General features: G+C 40.7%; 1 protein-coding gene across 1 annotated transcript in view; it reads left to right on the top strand.

Annotated features, from left to right (window-relative positions):
- Positions 1-2,142: 2,142 nt before the first annotated feature.
- Positions 2,143-23,490, top strand: part of SPTLC3 (serine palmitoyltransferase long chain base subunit 3) — an 87,802-nt gene continuing 66,454 nt past the window's right edge. Inside the window, exon 1 of the mRNA XM_049801541.1 lies at positions 2,143-2,256. Within this exon, the coding sequence (XP_049657498.1) occupies positions 2,143-2,256 (114 nt within the window). The remainder of the gene's footprint in view (positions 2,257-23,490) is intronic.

Below are 23,490 nucleotides of genomic sequence, written 5' to 3' on the forward strand. Positions count from 1 at the left end.
ATAATTCCCAAATGAAGAATGCTTCTTGGTGGGAGGGGTTTACCAGGTGCAGACAGCACGCTCTACATTATCTTGTTCCACTTATCACGGTACCATAGGTGATAGTTATGCAGGGAAGTATTACTGACCATTTTTTCCACCTACTTCTTGCTTGTCCTCATCTTAGTCTTTTCCTTGCAATTATGAACTCCTAGCCATTTATCATGATCAACAAAGTATCCTATCGCTATATATTCACAATTAATCTGTAATGGAGCTATCCTTACAGATGCCTTGATAAAGCCTAAAAAAAAGACTGATTCATGCAGAAATGAGGCATTCTTGCCTAGGAAAAACACAAAAAGATGAAACCCAAGAAACCTGAGTTCTGATCTTGAATCTGATGTAATTGTGAAGCAAAACATTTTGGTGTTTTACTGCTTCTGTGTCATTTTAGTCAGTTAACAGGATATTTTCTTGATCAAAACTATGACTGACCCATTGATTTGAATATGTAAGTAAAAGGCTTCTTTCCAAGGATATAAAAATCAAACCTAGTTACAGATGGACTGCTTTTTCAGTGGTGCTACTCTATAGTGTATCTTGAAGGTTTTCTACAGATCTTAATGGAAATCTCTTCACACCACTGGGTGGAATGAAATGAGGTGAAATGCAGAAGGAAAGATGCACAGATATTTCTTTTAAATACAGTCCAGTTCAGGTCTCTCTTAGGTAGGGACCAAAAGTTTTCCAACACATTGAAGGTATCCCACTTCACAAATCACTTCAAAGGAGAAAATACATTTTATAGCAATATATAGCAATTTAATACATGTCTAAGACATATTTTCAAAACCGTTGCAACGTTTCCCTGTATATTTTCATAGTAGTTCATTTAACATTTAATCTTCTGCATTCCACATACTCAAGTTCTAGGCTGCTTTTTCTGTCTATCACTTACTTTTCATTGCCAAGATGACATAGTAATTTTTTCTAATTAAAACACTCCAAATATTTTTATTCTCACAGCTTTTCATCCTTACTGTTTTCCAAAATGGATATTGTAATACAGTTTCCTTTAATCTGACTCCACGCTAATTTTTATTATTTGGGGAGGAAGGGATTCTATCAAATGCTGCCAGAGATGCTTGTACTTTCATGTTTTGCCACTAAAATCTGAAACATGAGAATTTTGTTCAGCAAAGACAATATATGTGAGTATCTCCACAATCAATAAACTCTTGTCTTAAAAGCAAGGATATATGTTAGTCCTCCTTAGTAGTTTCACATGTGATTAAAGCCTGACTTGTTTTAAAACTAAATTAATCAACTTTATGAAAGTCCATTTCTTGTTAATTATAATAGCATACCATTTCTCCCATTACTGGCCAAACTGAGTTTGAAGGACAGCTGACTCTAGTAATACCTGTGCATGCATCTGTAGGATAGGGCCAAATATATTGTGTCTAGCTCTAGATTAAATTGCATTTTAATACTAAAACGCTTTCCATTTCCTTGCAGGGTTAATGTTGTGTCTATCATGCTACCTGTATAAGAAGAGATTAAAAAAGAAAAAAAAAGAAAAAAAAAGTTGTTCTGTTCTAGTCAGCGAAATACTACTTTTTCCAGCCAATGTACTCTTAGCAAGATAAATGATGTAGTTTTAAAGATTACTCTGTTTAAATTTTCAAAACATTTTATTACTGTAAATGGAGTAACGAAGCTCTACGTTGAGTGTAATCAGGAGAAAAAAATGTAATGTTCCTCACTGGGATATATTTAAGAGGTAATATATCTTTAAGTGTCTCCGCCTCTGAATCCACCCACTTCTTGATAGCTGCGGCAGTTTTGTTGACTCATAGAAGCCGTGTTCATACAATAGCCAGCAATGAGCAGTATTTTTCAGAGATTTTAAGAGCACACCTCCTGCTATGTATTTTGCATTCTAGCTTGCTGGGGTTGAAGGTGTATAAAAGAAACAGTTTTAAGTTTCTAAGATATTGCAAAAGATAGTTCCTCCTCTCATCCCGGAAAATCCTGACAGACCAGTTGGATACCTTTCAGGCCTTAACCAAGAACTTTATCTGCTTGTCCCACTGTCTTTCTTACAGTAGAAAGACCTGAGACACCCTTAAGAACTGAGAATCTGACTAATTTATACAGATGGCTAATCCCAATGCTGTCTGCAATGGACATCTACATCATCACCATCAGAAACAAAACAACCTCTTAAAAAGTGGAATCTATAAGAAAAATGGAATTACTAAAGGAATGAAGGTAAGGTTTAATTGTTTACCCTAATTGCCTCAATATTGAAAACAAATAGGTAGTTGCAATATTACTTAAGCTAGTTTTACGGCAGCCTTAGTCTCCGTTGAACAGGTTGTATGGATTAGGCTTGTGTGTTAAGTTTTATAATCTTGGGACCTGAAGCTGCTTTTTTTCTATCATCTTAAACTGCAGTGAGAGTTGTGAATGTTCATGCAACGTACTGTTGGTGCCAGGGACTAACTAGCCTCTAGTTCATATCAAACACAACAAACATGCACACTGAAATGTAGTAGTTTCCTTCTAAAGCTTAACCAATGGTGGAGTTGACTTTGTGATGTATTAATCACTAGTGGAAAGCTGTTTTATCAACTTAAAGTGTGTGTGGAGTGGTTTTTAAAGTGTGATTTATTACTGTAGAAGTATAACCAAAAAAATGTAGGTAGGGGAAGCTGTCTTTTCTTGATGTTTACATTACTGCAAGGTTGGTTTAACTGATGCCTGCACTTTACTGATGCCTGCTCTCCAGCCTTGTACTGCTTAAAATCCAAGTCAGTTTACTTACTATTTTCTCAAGCTGTTCTCTTTGAAACCGGCACTTCCCATTTATGTGAATGTTTTGTGGAACACTTGGCATGCAGCATCCTAAAGAATGAACCACAAAACCAAAGGTATGCTTTTGCCAAAAGAGCCCACATCTTAAATGTTGTCTGTCTGTGATACCTGCTCTGACTGGGAACATTCTATCTGTCTTGAAGTGTCCGAACTCTGGATCTTGGTGTGATCATTAGTAGAAAGTCATGTAGTGACTAGAAAAAGGCTGGTTTTACAGTGTGGGTGATGGTGAGAAGAGCATGGAGAAGGTTGCTTTTGGAGCCTTGAGAGCTCACCTGACCATCCCTGTTGAAAGCTTTAGATGACGACTGTGGTGAGGGTTCTGGGTTCCACTGTTTTACAAATAAACTGCTATCATATCTTTCTCTAAATGGGGCTCTCACGCACCTAGGACTCTAATGAAGGCACGCCCAGTGTCATGCTTAATGATTGTCTGGCTTTAGGAGTCTCCCTTGGTATGAGTGTTTCCTAATCATTGGCTTGTGTAGGATGAGGAAAGCAAAAAAGCTTGTGCAGTGATTGAAAAGTCCTTTTTGTGATTTGCTTCCAGAAACCTAATCTAGCATCCTTTTATATATCACATATATCCCCTCATCATTTTATATATTAGCTATTTGCCCCAGTGATGTCTGAAATCCTTGGTTTCAGCTTGAGTGGCAAATTTCGAGGACTAAGCCTTGCCATTCAGTTATTGTTAACCTGCTGCAAATAAGCTGTTTTGAAAGCAGTCGGCTCCCAGGAGGGGATTAATTAGGATTTCCTTCTTAATAGGAAAGACATGGCTAGAGAAGTAAAGTAGAATATTACTGAGGGTGAGCAAAAAGGAAACAAAGATTATCCTGAAAGGGGTGGCAAAGAAATGAAGGAAACATAAGTAGATGTACCTGTTAGATTAGTGAAGTTTACGAGCACCGTAGGGTTGGAGGAGAAGGGGTTTTACCCTGCCATGTGACACATGAAAGAAGCACTGAACCACTGGTAAATACTATCCATGGGTGAGGAAGTGAAGCATTAGAAAGTTCAGGAGACTTACCAAAGGCAGATTTGGTAAGTCTGGGTCTAGCACTGTGTTCCAAAATACATACCATTTCCCCTCTCTTCCTGCTTCAAGCACAGATTGGGAAAGAAGGAAACAATAACAGACAAGAGTCCTGTATGAACCAGGAATCTCATTCCTGGTAGGAATCTCCCCATTCCTGTCTGGTCTGTTTCCCCACCCCAGCTGCCTCACCCTGTTTGGTACTTATGCTTTATCCTATTTTACAGGAACAGATACTGTTCCTTCCTACCTGATCTGTTTAATGGCTTACTGCTGTAGGTGTGCAACTTCACACAGTCTTCCAGTGTGTTTATATCTGAACACAAAGTGTGCTTCCCATTTACAGCTGGGATCTGAGGATCAGGGAGTATGGGAACTGGGTGCACAAGGAAGCCTGTGCAGGAACCAGACCCAAGTTTGTCATGATTCCAGTCATTCTCCTCCTTTCCTCCTCTTTTGCTCTTTCTCCACCTTGCCCTGATTTCCCCTAACACTCTGACACACACCCACGCACATGTATATGTACTTTACTGCCCATTCAGTAAATTAATTCACCATTAAACACCCTACATAGGAGGGGAAATATAGTGCTATGATATTCAGGGAACATGACTGATGATGCTCGTTCTAGCACTTGAGACTTGTGGCAGTTCTGAAACTCCTGGGGTTAGTTACAGCTGTGTTACTTTGCATGGAGGGGAGGAGGGAGATGTGTTCTGGTTTGAGAGGCAACTGGTGGTACAGAGGCTGCAGTGAGGGCATGACACAATGAAGGCTTCTAAGCCAGGAATATGTAGCAATAGTTGCACACAATTGACTGACTGGAACATCAGGCTTTGCAGAAATCAGCTCCATAAACCTTTTTTGTCTAGGGAGCCCACAGGAAGCACTGGCTTCAGGAAATGCTGGCTTTGGAAACACTGCTTTTGAAAACACTGGTTCAGGAACAATGTGTTTTGCTTCTTAATGATGTAAGAACATTTTGTGTGTCTGAGTGTGCATGACAGAAATAGAGAAGCAATTCTGATACAGCAAACCCCCCAGGTTTCCAAAGAAAGGATTTTGTTTAATGAGTTGGGGAAGGTAATTAGGGATGATCAAATGTGGGGGAGTAGGGAGGCTTTCTTTGCTCCTAGCAATCTGTGGCATACCAAGGATAAGAAAGGAGTTGGCTGAGTGATAAAGAAGCAGTGAAACATCCTACCAGAAGAGAAGCTGTTGCTTTTGGGGAAGAGATATACCACTTTGGGGTGGGACTGCTTGTTTGAATAGATTCTGTGATTATTTTAAGGCTGACTCACTCAATTCTAGCTGACAGTACAGACTCCCGTGTTGTAATGGACACCAGGCCTAACCACAACCTTGCTGCATCCTTGCTTCATTGGAAGTTGGGCCACAGTAAGACCTAAGCTCTGGGAGGTGGGTCGTGGGCCACGTCTTCCACTTCATTAGTGCTTGTAACACAGGCTTTGTGTTTTGTGCTTTGTGTTCTTCCAGAACCTGTACCTGGACTTGCCTTGATCCAAAGCACAATTCAATACCTAACTTATTTATGTAGCTGTAGTAGCCAGGGAAAGGTATTTTCCTAGTGATGCTTTCTTCTGCTGTTATATTGTTGTCGATTGGGTGTCAATTGTAGACGACATTGGATTTTTAAAACAATAAATATGTTTGTCCAGTAGAAACATTTTTTTCCTACAGTACGCATGCAACAATTCTACTTCATTGATAGATCATTCCCTTGGGTGCCTGAGAGAGCTTCCAAGATGGTATGAAGCTATTTGCAAATTCTTTTTTTTTCTGTTCTGCACTGAAAATGGCAGTAGCTTGCAAGAAACTTGCAGTCAACAAGACTACAGCCTTTTCCAGGGCTTTCAAGCTCCTTTCTGAAAGCAAAAAAGAGCCTGGGATGAGATCAAACCCAATAATATCTGCCCCACTTATTTGATAGCCCAAAAATGTGATAGCCTCCAGCATTTGGGGGCTCTAAAACTTGGAAGATGACTATATTTACCCTCTGTCCTGTGACATCTGGACCTCCTTCTAACTGTTCTTCTCTGCTATTGATTCAATACTCCAGCATCTAGTCTCAGTACCTTCCATGCTTTTGGCTCCCCTGCTTTTCTTCCTCTGCCTTCTGCACTACAATGTCACTTACTTCCCAATGAAGATCTTAAAGAAAACATTGATTGTTTAAAACTAGAGTCATGAAAGGAATATGCCATGCAACTGTTCTCACAGGAATCATTTTCTTGTATGTTGTAAATGCCCCCTGTAATTTCTTTGTGCTCTGTCCTCTCACATATATACATAGCACTTACTTCAAGTGCTTTTGCAGCAGTTAGTGTAACCTGGGACATTTTGGACGTAAACTGAATATAAATGTTAATGAGTGCTGCAGGAAAAAAAAAAAAAAGCTAATTCCTACAATTAGAGTCATGCGATAAGACTTATTAATAAGAGAAGAGAAAGGAGGGAGGGTTAAGGCTGGTCAGACTACAGCCTTTCCAAATGTTTGCAACCTCAGCTATGCAACCATAATGATCTACCACCAGAATAATTTTTTTTTTCTGAAATATCTTCATTTTTTGGTGTTGCTTTGTGTAAAAACAAACTAAAAGGGGACTTTGCTGGCCCCAATCTTTTTCACCTGCAGCACCTAAGCCTTTTGGGCCTGTTCCATTGTACATGTATTAGTGGAAAGTGCAATCCCCATAAGCCCTCTGGGTTTCATAGCTGTAGTGACAATAGGAAGATATTAAGAATTGGTTTTCAGACTTCTCTACCAATTACTACTCCTGTTGCTTCAGCTGCACCACAGATATGACCTCCTCATCCTCAGTGTCTGCCCTCTCTTCTCCTTGGTTTCGAGCCCCAGAAATCTGTTGCTTTGCACCAGCACTCTCAGCTAATAATCACAGGTCTCAGATCCACACCCTTGTTGCTGTCATCTACCTTGCTATGTGATGAGCTCAATGCATTGGAAGCAGGAAATGTTGAAGACGTCTTTCCACAAACTGAGATGTGACCAGTGTGTAGGTACAGGTAACAGACAACAACTCTTTTAGCAATGCTTTGAGTGTGTCGCATGAGACTTTACATGCAAGGCTAGAGATTTTTCACATTGGACAGTAAGTAAGTTTCCAGTAGGGCTGGAGTCACTACCCTGTTAACACCTGGAAGTTTAAGCCCTAACAAAAAAAGCATGCATTGATTTGCTTTGGCTTGAAAGACCTAGTATGTCAGTTGTTTAAGGACAACCTCCTCTCAGCGCAAGAACATCTCATCATTGTACTCTTGAAAGCAAGTAAATGTATCAGGAGACTGGCTTAGCTAACCAGATAACCCATGATGGAGCTCCAGTGCAAAAAAGCTGTATACAAGAGTAGAAACAGGAATGGGCTATGAAAGAGGAATTTTGAAACATTGCAGTGGCATGTAGGCATGATGTTAGGAAAGCCAAAGCTCACCCGGAGTCGACATTTGCAAGGGACATCAAGGGAAGCAAGAAGATCTTTCACTGCTACATTAGTAGTAAATGAATAAACATGGAAAATGTGGCCCATTGCTGAATGGGGTGGTTGAGCTAGTGACTGCAGACGCAGGTGAGGCTGAAGTACTCCATGCTTTATTTGCCTCAGTTTTCACCAACAAAGTCTTCCAAGCCTCTGTGTCATCAAATTACCAGTAGTGGAAGCAGACTGAGTCATGGATCTCTTGAGAAATCTCAACCCATACAAGTGCATAGGACCAGGAGGGAAGCATCCAAGTGTGCTAGCTGATGTCATAGTGTTATCACACACTATGATCTTTGAAAGGTCATGGATATCAAAGGAGTTCCCTGATAACTTAAGAAAGGCAAATATTCTACCTGTCTTCAAAAGACAGATCATTTCTAGCAAAGGTTGTTTCTGGGAGCATAGAGAAGAAGGTGATTGGGAATAGCAACCATGGATGTACCAAAGATAAATTATGACTGATTGTCTTCTATGATGAAGTGACTAGATTTGTGAATGAGGGGAGAGTGACGAATATCATCTACCTTGGCTTTAGCAATACTGTCCTCATATTCATATGCTACTTGGGACATTATGGTCTCAACAGCTAGACTGCTATATGGGTTGATAACTGGCTGGATCACTGGGCTCAAAGGGTGGTGGTTAATGGTTTATACTTTGCCTGGAGTCTAGAGAGGTTTCATATACCGGGGGGGGGGGGAATCAAGATGCAGATAACAGCACTGGGACATGTTTCTCTGGAGCCTCCATCATGGAGACTTTCAGGACCCATCAGGGCAAAACCCGGAGCACCCTGCTGGGAATTTGATGTTGACCTGCCTTTGAACATGAGGATGAATCAGAGACTGGGTGGGCCCTCAGCTGGTCTAAGTGAGTCTGTGACCCTTTAGTGTAAGGAGGCAGCATTTCTCTGGTGGAAGTCAGCTGCAGCGATCTAAAAATGGACAGAATTGAAGCAGAAACCCAGTAGGGCTTCTCTGGGTAATTACCTGGCAAGCAGCTTATTCTTGCTCAGTAGAGGTAATTAGTAAAAGAAAGCCATGAAGTGGCTAGTCCCATTGCCAGTCTACTTATGTCCCTTCAGCATGAGAATTAATCACCTTTGCAAGTTGTAAGTAGCAGTTTAGCTTTCAGAAACAAGTAAGGTAATACACATTTTCTACCTGCTATGTCAGTGAGGGATGTAGGTGGCTGCCTTCCATTGCAGAAGCAATTTCATTAATATAATGGGCAGAATGATAAGATAATGGCTGTTTAGGGACTGTCTGGGTCTCTGTGTGAGCTGGCACAAGCAGGGTGCAGGAACAACCACAAAACCACAGATGAAATGCAGAGTAATTTTTTTTTGTTAGCTCACCAGCCAGGGGATCCCCAAAGCAGCACCCAGGAAGAGGCACACAAGCAGGGATGCAGGCACCAGGGAGCTTGGTCCTGCTAGACGATCACTGAACCTGCTGTTTTCACCTGTATTTCAGGGATTCGCGCAGGCGTAGTTTACCACTCTGCTTTGATCTTTCCCACAGCAGGGCAGGAATCTCAAGCATGTTCGATAGGGTACCTCCAAGTCTATCACAGGCCTATGTTATTGAAACACAGATGTTCTACTTGTCCAACACACTAGGCTAAACAATAATTAGTATGGTGTATGTGTTTTTCTACACCTCGGCTGCAGGTCACTTGAGCGTGTTTATAATCCTCCTTGCCAATCTTCCGTTATTTTACCATACTCCACACCCTCACTCAAGGGACCACTTCCACTGCGGCTGGCAAATCTGGAGGTGTCCATTTGGGCTTGTGGGGTGTAGGGCAGGGTAGTTTACAGAGACATATAGAAAAAGGAATAAACATATTTCTACAATAATGCTTTGAATCAGGTGTTCCACTAATCCTGTCAGAGGATTAAAACACTCAGCCAGCCAGGCACCACCAGTACTTTTTTTCATTTGATGCATTAAGTTCTGGAGATGTTGAATGGTGTCTTCTATGCTGGCTGATTCATGGGTTATGTTGAAGCAACATATGCCTTCAAAATCGGAGTAGTGTTTATGGTGTCAAAGAAGGAGATAGTCCACCGCCAATTGATTGTATAATGTTCTTTGGCGTATAGCTGTTACCTACTTGGAAAGAATAACAATGAGGAATGTTAATATCAAAAGCATTTAGCATAGCATAATACTGTAATACAGCTACTGGGGTTGGCATGCCAATTGAACACATTGTCAAAAGATCTGCAGCCATTAATCCTCTTTCAATACAAAGGGCAGATGAGTTAGTTACAGTACAAGCCAAACAGATCCAAGTAGTTACATGTTGATCTCAGAAATGTGTCCAGGGCATGTGCCTGTAGTACTAGACTACAAAACATAACAAGCCGACCTTTGATAAGGGAAGAAAACAGTAGTGTCATCTATTTGTAGTAATACATATGCTGTTGCTCCAGCTCCTTCAGCTAATATCACTCCAGGTTTGATAACCTGTTGTGGGGTAATTGCCAACACAGATTGAAGAGTTATGGGCTTGCACTTTTTCAGATTGAACTTCAATTCAATGTTAGGTTTGCAACACCAATAACACTGTTCCAATGCTATCTCCACTAGATAAGGCACAGGCATTTGTCAAAGATACCTGAAATACAAGAACTCAAGAATCTGATATCAACAGAGGATGTAAAATAAGAGGAGACGTTGGGGTACAGAACCATATGGCATTCTCAGGGGTTATTATATGAATCTTCACATCTAGACTAATAGGTCACAGTCCCACCATGCAATCCATTGGTGTAAATGATTCCATTTCCCCTGTAGTTAATATTTTGAGAGAGATACCATCTGGAAGAATTTCAATCCTCACCATGTTTTGTACTGGAGGTGTTGTAATATGATCATAGGGTGTTTGTGAATATTTTGCCTATTTAACAAAAAGACTGCTTTAGGAAGTTGCGAACTCCAGTGTTGTAAAGTTTTAGTACTGGTTAGCTTGTTTTATTGTTCTTTCAACATCCCATTCATTCTTTCAATCAATTAGCTTGGGGATGGTAGGCAACGTGGAATATCCAATCTGTCCCTAGCTCTTGATCCTAATCTTGGACATTACGTCCAGTAAAGTGTGTTCCTTGGTTACTTTGTATTTGGTGAGGAGGTCTGTATTGATGACTGAGTTGTTCTAAGTTGTGCTATGTTGATTAGCATATTTGGTGGGTTTAGGAAAAAACGGTCCTGACACTGTATCCACAGCAGTGAATATATATCGCCACCCCTCAACAGGGGCAGGGGGCCCATGTAATCAACCTGCCAGGTATTCAAGGCCCACTGACCCTATTTTATCTTTCCCCGTGACCCATATAATGACCTTAAATATAGCTGCATACAAATAGCACAATTATGTGCACATACTTAATAAATACATAATGGCTATCAGAAAGAAAGCATTAGCAAGATCTATCACCACCTTCCAGGGTTGTAAATTTTTTCTGATTTTTTTCTGTAAGAGTAACCATGTCTGGTACTGTAACTGCAAGTGGTGGTGGGAGTGACTTTATTCAATTCTCTATAATCTACAGTCATTCTCCAAGTGCTGTCTCATTTTTTAAGATGCCAAATAGGATTATTAAAAGCAGTCATGGTTTCCTTAATGATTCCCACTAGCTGAAGTGTCTGAATGGTTTGAGTAATTTCCTCCTTCCCCCCCCCCCCCCCCCCCCCCGAACATGATATTGTTTTACAGTTACCACTTTGGCAGGCACAGGCAGCACAACAGGATCCAACTTTGGGAATCCACCACACAAGACAATTACAGATCGAATAGCAAATCCCTTTTGCGAAGTCCCAAAGCAGAAGCAACTATTTAAATTTTCAACCGTTCATCCTGACAACACATCAATACCCAAGATATATTCTTTAAGTGAGGCAACACCGTTAACATTAACACTGTTGTTGTAAATGGAGTGGCATTTCCTATTATTAACCTTAGCTCAGAGGGCAGGGGTCAGATTTCCCACCAGTCACAGATCTGTGATGTGGCTACTTTATTATCAATATTACTATGTAATAGAGTAACCTCAGCTCCAGTATCTACCAGAGCTAACACACGTAAAATCCCCCAAGACCACCACTTTATAGTTAAATTAACATAAGGGTGTGAGTCCCCCTCATGATAAGAGGCTACTGTGGCAGCAATTTTCAGGGACCTGCCAAACCTTCATTTCTGCTGTTTTGGTATTTGCCCGGTAGTGCCCTGCTTTGAGGTGGCAGGCAGGGTTGGAGGGTGGGCACAGAGTTGGTGGTGGGGCAAGGGGCAGTTGGCTGGTTTGCATAGGCACTACCTTTTGCCATTGGCGAAACATTTCTGATGTTGTAATCCCATTTTTTTCTGATCATGGGACACTGGCTTGTACACAATCATTCCACAACTGTTTCCTCATCACCTGTGATGTAACTGGCTTTGGTTTTGCCAGTTTTCCTTTATTCACCACCCACGCAGATGGTCCCAAAGTTATAGCCCCAATTTCCCTCAAGGTATTTGTGAGGGCACCTACATTACCCATAGCATTTGTGACTGCTGGTATAATCAAGTGTTGTAGTGAGGCGGGTGCTCCTCTCAAAAGCTGCATTTTGATACTTCTCATTACTGCTACCCTGTCTAGATTGAATCCCATAATCAACGCATGAGCCATTGCTGTTATCAAAATGTTCCCAGGTACATCCGAGTAAGATGATAAGCAGTACACCAAGCAGCAAAAGCAACAAGCAGCCGCTAACGAGCACTAGACTCTAACATACAGTAAGGCATGCAAGGCCCATGGCAAGCACAGAAGCCTGCCAATTAACAGCTAAACAGCAATAACAACTATAAATTTCATCTAGCACATTCTAATCAAATCTATCATTATCTTGAACTCTTCATGGCCCACGTCAGGCACCAAAAAGGACTGTCATGGTTTAACCCTGGCCTGTAACTAAGCACCACACAACAACTCACTCACTCCCCCGCTCCATTTATTAGCAATATGTGCTATCAACTGTTCTACAGTGTCTTGCAGCCCATGGCACTGCTTTGCTTCAGTAATAATTACTTCTTGTGTGATCGTCTTTGCATCTTGTAAAGTGCCGACTTCCTTTTCCAATTTTCTCATTTTACTCTGTAATGCAACAACTTCACAGTCAAGACCTCTAAGACCGGTAACTAATAACTGTCCCAATCTTCCCATTAACTTACAAGAAGAATCCGATGCCACTTTTCATGGCAATCTATGCATACCTGTTTCAATTGTCTGGGGGGTAACAACCACCCCATCATCTATTTCAGGTCATGCTTCTGGTGGAGCCCATGTAGCCAGGAAAGTGGCCATGAGGGTCCACCACTCAGTACTGGGCCATCCTGGAATACAGGGAGTCACCATCGTAGCCTCTCCAGTCCCCAACTTTTTTGCCAGCTATGGCATGGCTGTTCCTGGATCCTCTTGACTACGCCAAATGGGTAAGCCAGCACAGGCAGGATGCAGGAACAACCACAAAACCACAGATGAAATGCAGAGTAATTTTTTTTTGTTAGCTCACCAGCCAGGGGATCCCCAAAGCAGCACCCAGGAAGAGGCACACAAGCAGGGATGCAGGCACCAGGGAGCTTGGTCCTGCTAGACGATCACTGAACCTGCTGTTTTCACCTGTATTTCAGGGATTCGCGCAGGCGTAGTTTACCACTCTGCTTTGATCTTTCCCACAGCAGGGCAGGAATCTCAAGCATGTTCGATAGGGTACCTCCAAGTCTATCACAGGCCTATGTTATTGAAACACAGATGTTCTACTTGTCCAACACACTAGGCTAAACAATAATTAGTATGGTGTATGTGTTTTTCTACACCTCGGCTGCAGGTCACTTGAGCGTGTTTATAATCCTCCTTGCCAATCTTCCCTTATTTTCCCACAGTCTCTATAAAACCTGAATTTTCGTGAAAGTAATGGTTAACACCATGCTGCTTTTCACAGCTTGCTGTTGCAAGTGTGCAGTAGTGATTTAAATCCTGTTTTATAGGGTACTAGACAACCATAAAGATCCTTTAATTTATCATGATATGCAGGTCTGTTTCTGCCGCCAACAGACATATGAACTCTCTCATGGATTATTATTATTTAGTTTCTTTTTAAAGAAAATTAACTTCTGTTGTGGCTAGGACTGTGGCATTAACCAGCAAAACAGGAAATTAAATTTCCTTACAATGACCAGTGGCTTCAGCCAGAGAATTCCTGCCATTCTTGGCAGCTAATTTTTCCACAGAAAACACTTTTAGAAAGCAACCAAGCCAGAAGTTTTGTGAGACTATTGTCTGAGAGAGTTTTCATTATGGGATGGATGTTGAATTGGGAAGAAAAATGTCATTTAAGGAGAAGAGCAAGCAGCAGGAACCAGCAGTATTGTGTGCCAAACTGAAGAGGAGCTGGACTGTTTCACACTTTAGGATGTATTGATTCAGCCAGATACCTAGAGCATTCAGTGAAATACCTCTAGTATAAAACTGCAAGGTGAAGAGCTGACTTCCCAGGACAGACACCATCTATGTGCACCCATGTCTTCAGCACAAAGTAATGTTTAACCTGTTTGGGCCAGGTGACTTTCTCCCTCCTGAAGTATTTTGAAATTCTGGGAGAACATCCAGTGTAACACAGCAAAGCCTTGTCTGTTCTGATCATCTCAGTCTTTGGAAATTACTCAGCTGTATCCTTTCCTTCATTTGCTTGGCCAAACACAGGCTTTGCTATGTGCTCTGGCATTTCTCCCGCTGCCTAAAAATCTGCTTTTCCCCCTCAGCCTACCAAGAAGTGAGGATTTATTCACTTAGCAACAGGAAAGACAAATCTGTGGTGAGCTGAGACTCATAGCCACTTCAGCTGACATCATGCTGCACTCTGCTTCCTCCAGCAACTTCCATTTGAGTTTCTGCTTCCCTGTCGCTGCTGATGATTCATGTGGTCTGAAGAGCTGTCATATATCCCTTTCTGTGACTCACATATAGCTATCTGAGACTTCAGTCTGGCTAATTTTCTCACAGTCACAAAGCTGTCAGCCTACACGTGGAATCAGAGCAGCCATTTGTATGTTCTTGAGTTTCTTGGGGCTATTCTGTAAGAAAGTGCCTCAGTCCGTCCCTGTATTCCAATTTCCTGTCCAGTCCTTGTGCCTCCACAAACTTTTGTGTTTGTCTTCTGAAAGGAACATTTCTCTTTCTGTAGTCCCCAGGTTGCACTTCCTGAAGGTAGCTGCAATCAGGCATTTGTGCACACTATTGTAGGGGAGATCTGTAAAGATCACCCAAGCCACTGCCTGGAGAGGGTAGGATACAAATGTTTTCACCCAGTCCTAGCAGCCATGTGTCAGTGACTAACGATTTAGACAGGAACCTTGGAGGCCAGGGAATATAACTTGAGAAATAATTTTAAGACCACCCATGCTTGTCACATTGTACCTCATTGTAAGCTGTTCCCTGAAAGAATCCCAGCCCTGTGATCTGATCAAATATATCTCCTACTTGGGCCACCTGCTGATCAGCCTCAAAGTTTCAGGTGCTACACAAACACCAACACCAAACAATACAATTCAAAATGAATGAGCTTTTGTTGAAGGCATTTCATGGTCCAAGAAAACATTTGAAAATTCAATATATTTTCCCAGCTTTTTAAGATCATATTCATGTAAGTTCATGAGTCTGAGCTTTTGAACTTCCAGCAATCTATTGACAGCAGGCATGCTCAAAGGGAACATATTACTTTGGCACAAAAATATGTGTCTGCATGTCTCTTTATGTTGTATCTTCTTTATATAAGGCATTGCTTTCCTGTGCAATTTTTTCCTTGCATCGTTGTTATATAAACAAGCTTTTTTGTTTGCATATGTGGGTGGTAAGATTGTTTGAGAGTTTCTAGCAGGTACCAGGGTGTGTTAATCCCGTAGGAGGAAATCTTCTTGGGTTTTTGTTGTTTTGTTTTGATCACAGAGGAAGCAAACCCTGTTCAATCTGTTTTCATGCAATCCCTACCCCTTTTACTCTCTTCTAATTACAATCATCCTTCACCTATGGACCATCATCCCTGGGGCTTTTTTTTCACTTGTTTTAGGTTATAAAAGAACCAATAGTGAGATTTTTATAAGCCTTTTAAGTATTGGGTTGGTGCACCTGTCAGTGAATATATAAGGGGTGTTACAAAGAAGATTCTGCTTTGTGTGTGTGTACAGTCCAGTCTCATCCCAGGTTCAGAAATATGAAATTACTTTATCAAATAGTCTAGGAACAATCCCACATGGGTGGAACTTGTCTATTAGTAATTTTTGGCTTTCAATACATGTCTTAACAGTGTGTCTTCAAGTTGAACTCAGAACCTTTGTTTCTAAAATCTAATTCTTACCTATAACCAAGCAGGAACAAGTACAGATTCCAAAACAAAAAATGAGCATTTACTAAAATCTACATCTTTTAAAGAAAAAAGTTATCATTTTGGTTTTTCATTCTGTGACAATTATGCTGCTGATATATGATAAGTGTAATTGCTTGTTCTTAAAATCTACACATGGTTTCAGGGGATAGAAAGCTTATCAAGTCTGTAATCTAACTTTATTTTCATATGTATATTAATGAAACTGGTATGTTGACGTGCAGTATGTGAAATGTCAGATACACTGTGTGCATTAATAAGACTTGGCAAAATAATTATGAGTAAGTTTGCATTTGGAGACAGGAGACGTGCTCTGGGAACTGAATAAAATTCAGTTTCACTTTGGGTTAAACCTTTTGTCCCAGGAGAGGTGTAATTTATTGCATCCCTGAAAAGGAATTAATTGGCCTCCTCACATCTTTTGCTCACCAGTGAAAGCTAATGAAATAAAATCCAGCAAAAGATGACTGTCTTTAACCAGAGATATACAGGATCAAGAAGGGCTGCAAGGAGGCTGTCCTTTCTTCGTATGTCTATTGTAAGGATGGATAGCTGAGCAGGCTGGCCCCAAAATCCTGGCCCTTGGGCATTGGTGCTCAGTGTAGAAACCTTGCAGAGGACTTGTTGTTACAGCAGTGGTTTTCAGCATAAAGTAATGTCTACAAGATCCTTCTATATCTCTCCATGTATAAAGTCTTCCCAAGCACACAGGTTCCCCTGTCCATTTCCAACAAGCTTTTCTCTGCACTTCATTATCATCTTGGCTCTTCCTAAATTTCTGTTGTGACAAGAGAAATGTCTTCTCTTTATTGTCTTACTATGTAAAGGAAGTCCTGTCATCACCTGTTTGATTTGGTAAAGAAATCACTGTGGCTTTTGCATTAGAGAGCCATCTCTGGAGGTTATGCAAGAGTGAAAGTCAACACTCTCTGCTAGTAATGAACAAGATGGCATTACCAAGCATGACAAATCAAAAATGGAGCTCTGTCAGCTTCCATCTCAACCCCAACCCAAAGTATCAATTAATTGATGCTTTTGAAAACATTGGCATGAGCTTCATTATGCTTTCAGCACAGCATAATTAAATCAAGCAAATCAGAAGGTAAAAATCAGCTTTGCCCATCAATATGTGGAAAATACTTTAAAATTTGCAGAGATAAGGTACTATTAATAATTTTTTATATCTGTGATTCCGTATAACTGAAGACCTTTTGAAAACTTGTCTCATGGGCTGAGAATTACATGGGTTTATGTAAGTGAAGTGAAGCATGTTTTTATTGGATTTTGTCAGTATTATTATCAGAGACTTTGGGTTTTTTGACTCTGTCAGTATACCTGATGAGAAACAAAGCATTGTAATCCTGTGATTTTGTTTTAAAGATGTTAACATTTACAGGAAACAAAATTTCATTCAATGAAAAGTTATGCAGGTTCTTAAAACATCAGGTAGGCATGCTTATTTTTATTCCCTGCTGAACACTTTATAGGTGTAAAAATGCATGTAGTTAGGGAAGGTGAGTGTTGTATGAGGGGAAAAAAAGAATCACCTCCATAGTTTGTTCTTTCAGCATGGTAGCATTATACAATCTTGGTTGGTTGGTTTCCTATAGGAACAAGACTTATTTAGTGATACTATCTGTCTGTCAACTCCTTAACAACTTGTGAACTAGTCAGCCATCTTCAGTCAGATTTGACAAAGGCGTATCATCAGCTCTTTCCTTTAAGTAGGCAGCTGGGCACAGGAGAAAAGCTCTGCACATTCCCTGTAGAAAGAGAAGCTGTAGTGTGAACTCATTCCTCCAGTACCCTGGAGAATCTGCAGTAGAAAGGAGATTTGGTCTACGTCCCAAATAGGAAGGAAGTTTCTGTCAGTGTGTTGCTTTATTTGACCCCAAAGTCAGTCAACATGCAACACATGTAGAAACCCAGAATTTATTATTCCTAGAGTTCACAGTGCTCTGTTCTGCTCTAACTCATTTCTGCATGGTGCATATCTTATCATTGCATTTCTCTGGAATTATTTAGTCTGTAAACTTTCTGAGAGAAAGACTTTGTTTTCTGTCCTCTTCTTGTAAAATACTTGGTACACATAGGAGCAGTATCTATTAAGTGTACTTTCATTCACAGGGGTTTTCATCAAAGTCTTCCCACTTTTTCAAATATCAGTGACTTGTTATCAGTATTGTGTAAAGCAGTTGACCTATCTCCTGTTCTAGTTGCTGCTAGTAAGTCTGGATAGAAAAGTGTATCTTGGTCTCATTTCTCATGGGAAATTTCTCCTCTACCAGTCTATCTACAAAGGAAACTTGAGTTCAAGTTAAATGTTATACTTACTGTTTTGCAGCAGTTCAATTCTAATTCAGTAATGCATCAGTTCTTCATCTTCAGAGGACATTGATCCAAAGGTGAGCAGATTCAGACTCACCATTGTCATCTGGTTGGTGTTTAGCCATTTCACAAAGGCTGCATTATTTCAGTTCACCTCCTGTTAATCAAGTATCTCACCTACTCGGCAACGGCATTCTAGTGGGAGCTGTGTTTCGGGATGTCAGCATAAAGACAGAAATGGGACAGATGCAAACCTCTCATTCTGTAATTTCTGTAAGCTTGGGCTGAAGGTTGATGGTTAGGCACTTTAGGCAGCTTTGACTACTTCCTTGAGATTTAGGTGATCATAATTAGAATATTTTGTTCTCCAGGGCTACCCACAGAATAACTTGAATAGTGTGGAAAGCCTGTTAAAGAGCTTTTAACCAGATATCCAAGAAAGGCTTCTGCCTCAAAAATGTAGTTTAAAAGACTGGCAGAGGACATTTGAGGGTTCTTTAGTTTTCTTCTTGTTTTGAGTGATGCTTCACTGGGGAAGCTAATTAAAATACCTCTGCACCCTGACACTTCTCAGTAAGTAATCACCACGGTTGACTGACAATAATTTGTTTGCAGACTTCACTGTTTGCTGCTTATTCCTATCTTCCTTTTTTTCCAGCCCTGTACACCTTCCTGGCTTATGGCTAACATTTCAAGACTACGTGTAGTCACTATTGCACAGTGTGTTGCATTCTTGGCTGTACTACATGCCCACTTGGCTGTGTGGCCAAAAAACCCAGCCATTTTCCACAGGACTCACACAGGGTTTGCAATGCAATATTTCAACAGACATATGAGAGATGGGCATCGATCATGTGTAGGCAATTGTATTTGTCAACTATACCTTCTTGGAATAGGAAACAGCTTTTACTATGAGATCATGATGGAAAACAGAGTTACCAAGTCTGATGATAAATCTTCTGGCACAATTTCTTGAAACTCATGGTAGAGGCAAATGAATCAGTATTACTCTCTATGTTATTGGACAAAGAACTTTTTTCTTAACTTGAAACAACTGCTGGAGTCTTGTTTCTTTATTAGCCTCATTTAGCAATGGTTAAAACAAGCAGATATACCTGCTCTTTATCTATTCACATTTTCTGGCAGATCATTGCAAAACTGAACAGGAGTTTGTGATTTTGGGGGGAGGGGGGGTTCAGCCCACATTGTTCAGCGTGTAAGGTTTAGCAGAGCTCATAAACAATACTGTTTTAACAATTGAGTAGGCAAGAACATCGCTGTGACTTTGAAACATTTTGTGTTTTGAAAATTTGAAAAGACAATTAAATTGGAAAAAAAAAAATCAAAATTGCACATACATGCAAAACATTGGAATGGAAGGATGTCCCCAAAGCTGCCAGAAATAGGTCCTCATGTATGGATACTGGTCACTTTTGGAATAGGAAAATTAATTCTCGAGCTGCCTGATACCTAATTTATCCAATATTCATTAGTTTTGCATATTCAGATTACTCATCAGCTAGGTACAAAGCCTTGTATGTCATAAGCTAGGCAGGTTACAATTATAAATAAACAGTTTGGTTTAGGACCCACTTTCACATCTGTTATGAGAAAAGTGTACTTGTGAATAAGACATACTTGCGTGACACAATTTCTAATTATTCAAGTGGCAATACGAGGGACAAGGAATCATAGTTGAATTTTTGTAACTTCTCACTTTCAAGTCAAGATTAGTAAAATCTGTATTAGTCAAGGGACAAAGAAAAAAAAATCTGTATTAGAAGGGACAAAGAGTGCTCTCACAAGTGACAAATGGCTAGTCAGTGTGGAAATGGGGGAGTGAGATAAAGCAGTGGTTGAACTGGAGAGTCTGGCTTGCTTGGTTGTCCCGAGGAGCAAGCTGCATTCAGCAGTGTAGTAGTGCTTGGGTGGAGTGAGGTAGGAGCAAGCTGCATTCAGCAGTGTAGTAGTGCTTGGGTGGAGTGAGGTAGGAGCAAGCTGCATTCAGCAGTGTAGTAGTGCTTGGGTGGAGTGAGGTGGAGCTGCCTGAGGGAGCAAAATGCACTGTGAGAACTAGGTCAAGGGAGTGCCGAGCTCGCTTGGGGTGCTGGCATAGCTGGAGGCTAGAGAGGGAAAGCCAAGAGGAGGTGAAAGGTGGATGGGCTGAGTCTGTGGCAGGTGATCTCAGCCAGGATGAAGGCAAGGAACCAAGGGGAAGGAATGGCAAAAGGCGGCGAAGGTGCAGATCTGCAAGCAGTTGCAATCTCAAAGGAAGGGAATTGATTTTTCTTTATTTTTCCTTCCTTTTTTTTGCAAATAGCAAGGAAATAGGACTGGCAAGCAGACAGACGCAGAAACATGAATTAGTTCACAGCCAGCATGTGTACTGACTCACATGTAGTACTCTGAAATGAAATACTTCAATGTTGACTGAAGGTTAAGTTAAAACAAAAGCAGCAATACTTGCTGTGGCTGCTAGCGCCAGCTTTTTACTGTACTCCCATTAGGAAAATTCTAGCATAACCTTTTTTGTAACTGTTTGCAACATCCTTGTTCTGTTTGTCTGGGCTAGTAAGAGTGCTTTAATCCACTTTGTCATACATTCTTCAAGAATATACTTAAATTTTACAATTTTCCTTCCAAATCCAAAACTGAGCTGTAGTATTTCTGGGGAAATGTGGTCTCCTGTGCAGTATGTCTCTTAAGATACCAGAAGCAGATTTGAGGGCTGTGTGGGACTGAGATGGATCTTAGGAAATGAGGATAGAATTGCAGTTTTTTGTGTAGGAATGCAAGCCTTCCACATTATTCTACTGAGGTTTGTAACACAGGAAAAAGTTGGTAACACTTAGCTCTCATTTACTACAGAGACGCAGGGACATATATGGAATTTCAAAATAATTCAGCTCTACTTTGCAAACTCAGCAGTCAGATTTTTGGAATGGCTCCCACAGAAAATAAAAATATTTCAAAATTCTGTGGTCTGTGATCCTTTCTCCTGGCAGCGCAGGAATGCCCATGTCAAATATTTTCCATTCTTGGCATGAATTTACTCCCCCAGAGGTTATGTTCTGTTTTAATGCAAATAATCTACATGGTGTGATGCACCTGAGTGAGGGTACTTTAAAGTTTTGACATTCCAGTCCAGTCAAGACATAAGTGATAATCTGAACCTTAAGCATAATTATATTTTTATTTTATATACCTTCCTGTATATCTTCAGCTACCACTGCACCACCTGACAGTTGCATTTTAAGTTCTCTAGGCATGGTGTAGGACCCAATCTTAGTACTTGGCTGTCCTCAAGCAATTTTGGCATACAGGAGATAGATCTAGCCAACCCTACCTTTTAGGGCAGTGTGTCTGGGTAGAAACCCAGTTTGGATACTCTTCCATTGTTCAGGGTTTTTTCTTTCTTAAAATCCACTTCTAATCTGTTTTGTTCATTAACAAATAACAGAGGATACTGGATTTTACCCCCGTGCGTTGGCTTGTAGTCATTATGTTAGAATGAAGCAGCAATGCATTTGGCAAGGCAAACCTGTAAGTAAACTACCTGAACACAGAATTTATGTTTTAGAGTATTTGACATGAAGTGATTTAATCTCTCTGCCTGCTTTTCTCCAACTCTTCTGAAATGGGTATAACTTTTTGTTGGTACCTTTCAAGGTCTCTCAGGGAAGTCAATGCCTTCCACTGTACATTTCTATATCATTTCCACACAACAGCTCCAATGGGCATGGCTATACTGAGCACTGAGCTTAGTCTGAACTGCCTTAACCTTCCTTTCATACAAAAGGAGAAACTTCTGATTTATTTATCTTTTTTAACTTGACTTAAAGCTAGAGCTTATAGTATGCTTCAGAGATTAGACTCTATAACCGGATGGGGATATGAACTGCCATCTCTTTCTGTGTGGATGTAGACAAGACTCAAGCCAGACCACTGCTCTGATTGAGCTGAGTCCAACTGCAGGGCCACTATCTCTTGCAGAGGGAAGGTACTGCCAAGGTATCTTGCTTTTGGAAAACTCAGCATCAGGAAGCAGTTGGCAAGCTCCTGTACAAGCTGTGTGCCAGGAGCCCCTGCATGTCACTGAGGCAAGACCTTGCCTTCAGGCATTGCAGAAATCACATGCCACATAGACTGACTTACTGCAAAATAGGGAGTGCAGCTTGGCAGCGGAGGGCATTATGTGTGATCTCCTGCCAGCCTGGAGTGGAAACACTCCTGGCTAAAGAGAAGAGTAAGAAACAATGTTGGAAACGTCAGGTCCTCCCATAATTCAGGCAATTATTTAAACAGGTAACTCAAGCTAATTACATAGTTTAGCCTTTGCAGCTGACAGTTGTGTTTTTCTGGAAGCAAGATTCATCTTTTTTAGAAGTTTCTTTGGGGCCTTGTGCTGGTGCCTATAGCTGCGTTTCCTGAGTGCCGAGTTGTGCCTTAGCCATATTCCCCCACTGACAGACCTTGGATTCTACCTCATAAGTCCCTGCTGTTGGGCAGCTCTACCTGAGTTTTTTTCTAAGAGCTTCCACTTTATTCCTCCTGAGCAGAATGCAGAAAAAAAATTAAGATGTAGGAACTGCAAATAGTGTTTTACTATACTTTTTATCTTCCAGCAGCTGTTATGCTCTAAGAGATTAGCTTTGATCCATGAAAATGAAGAAAAAAGGGGGGTTGGAAGAGACAGCCATACTATCTGGTATGAATTTGGTCCCCAAAGGGATATAATCTTGAATTATGATGGTTAATCTGGATGTCCCTCTTGTCATTCTTGATTTTGTATCAACTGATTTTTTACACAGGTTAAAGTTTTTCCATTAGTCCATAAGGGACCTGTCAGGATAAGCACATAAAATTTCTTAATTCAGTTTAGGATGATTAATTTCCTATATGAGAATGAGGGGAGTGCAGAACTTCCTTCCCTGTGGCATGGGAAAGAATGTAAAACAAGGAGTTATCAGAGTATGTTAGTATTGTTTCAGAATTCACTGTGAAGCATTATGTCTGAAATTTGTTTATGTGCATGAGACCTCAGGTAGGTTGTTTGGGTTTTTTCCCCCACTGTAACTGAGCTTTATTAATTCTTTATCAACTGATTTGTACCATGGGACGTGCTAGTGAGATCATATATATTACTTTGCACATGTGGACATTCCTCAGAAGTAAATTTATTTTTCTCTGCTAAATGGTAGGATGTAAGTATGTAGTTCACCCTCTGAGAGTAGTTACTAGATGAACTAAAATTGTCAGAACAAATTTGAGATCTCTCTCCGCAGTAGTAGACACTTGCACCTTTCATCATTGCTCGTTA

This window comes from Accipiter gentilis, chromosome 5 (genome assembly GCF_929443795.1).
Source record: "Accipiter gentilis chromosome 5, bAccGen1.1, whole genome shotgun sequence".
Classification (NCBI taxonomy): Eukaryota; Metazoa; Chordata; class Aves; order Accipitriformes; family Accipitridae; genus Astur; species Astur gentilis.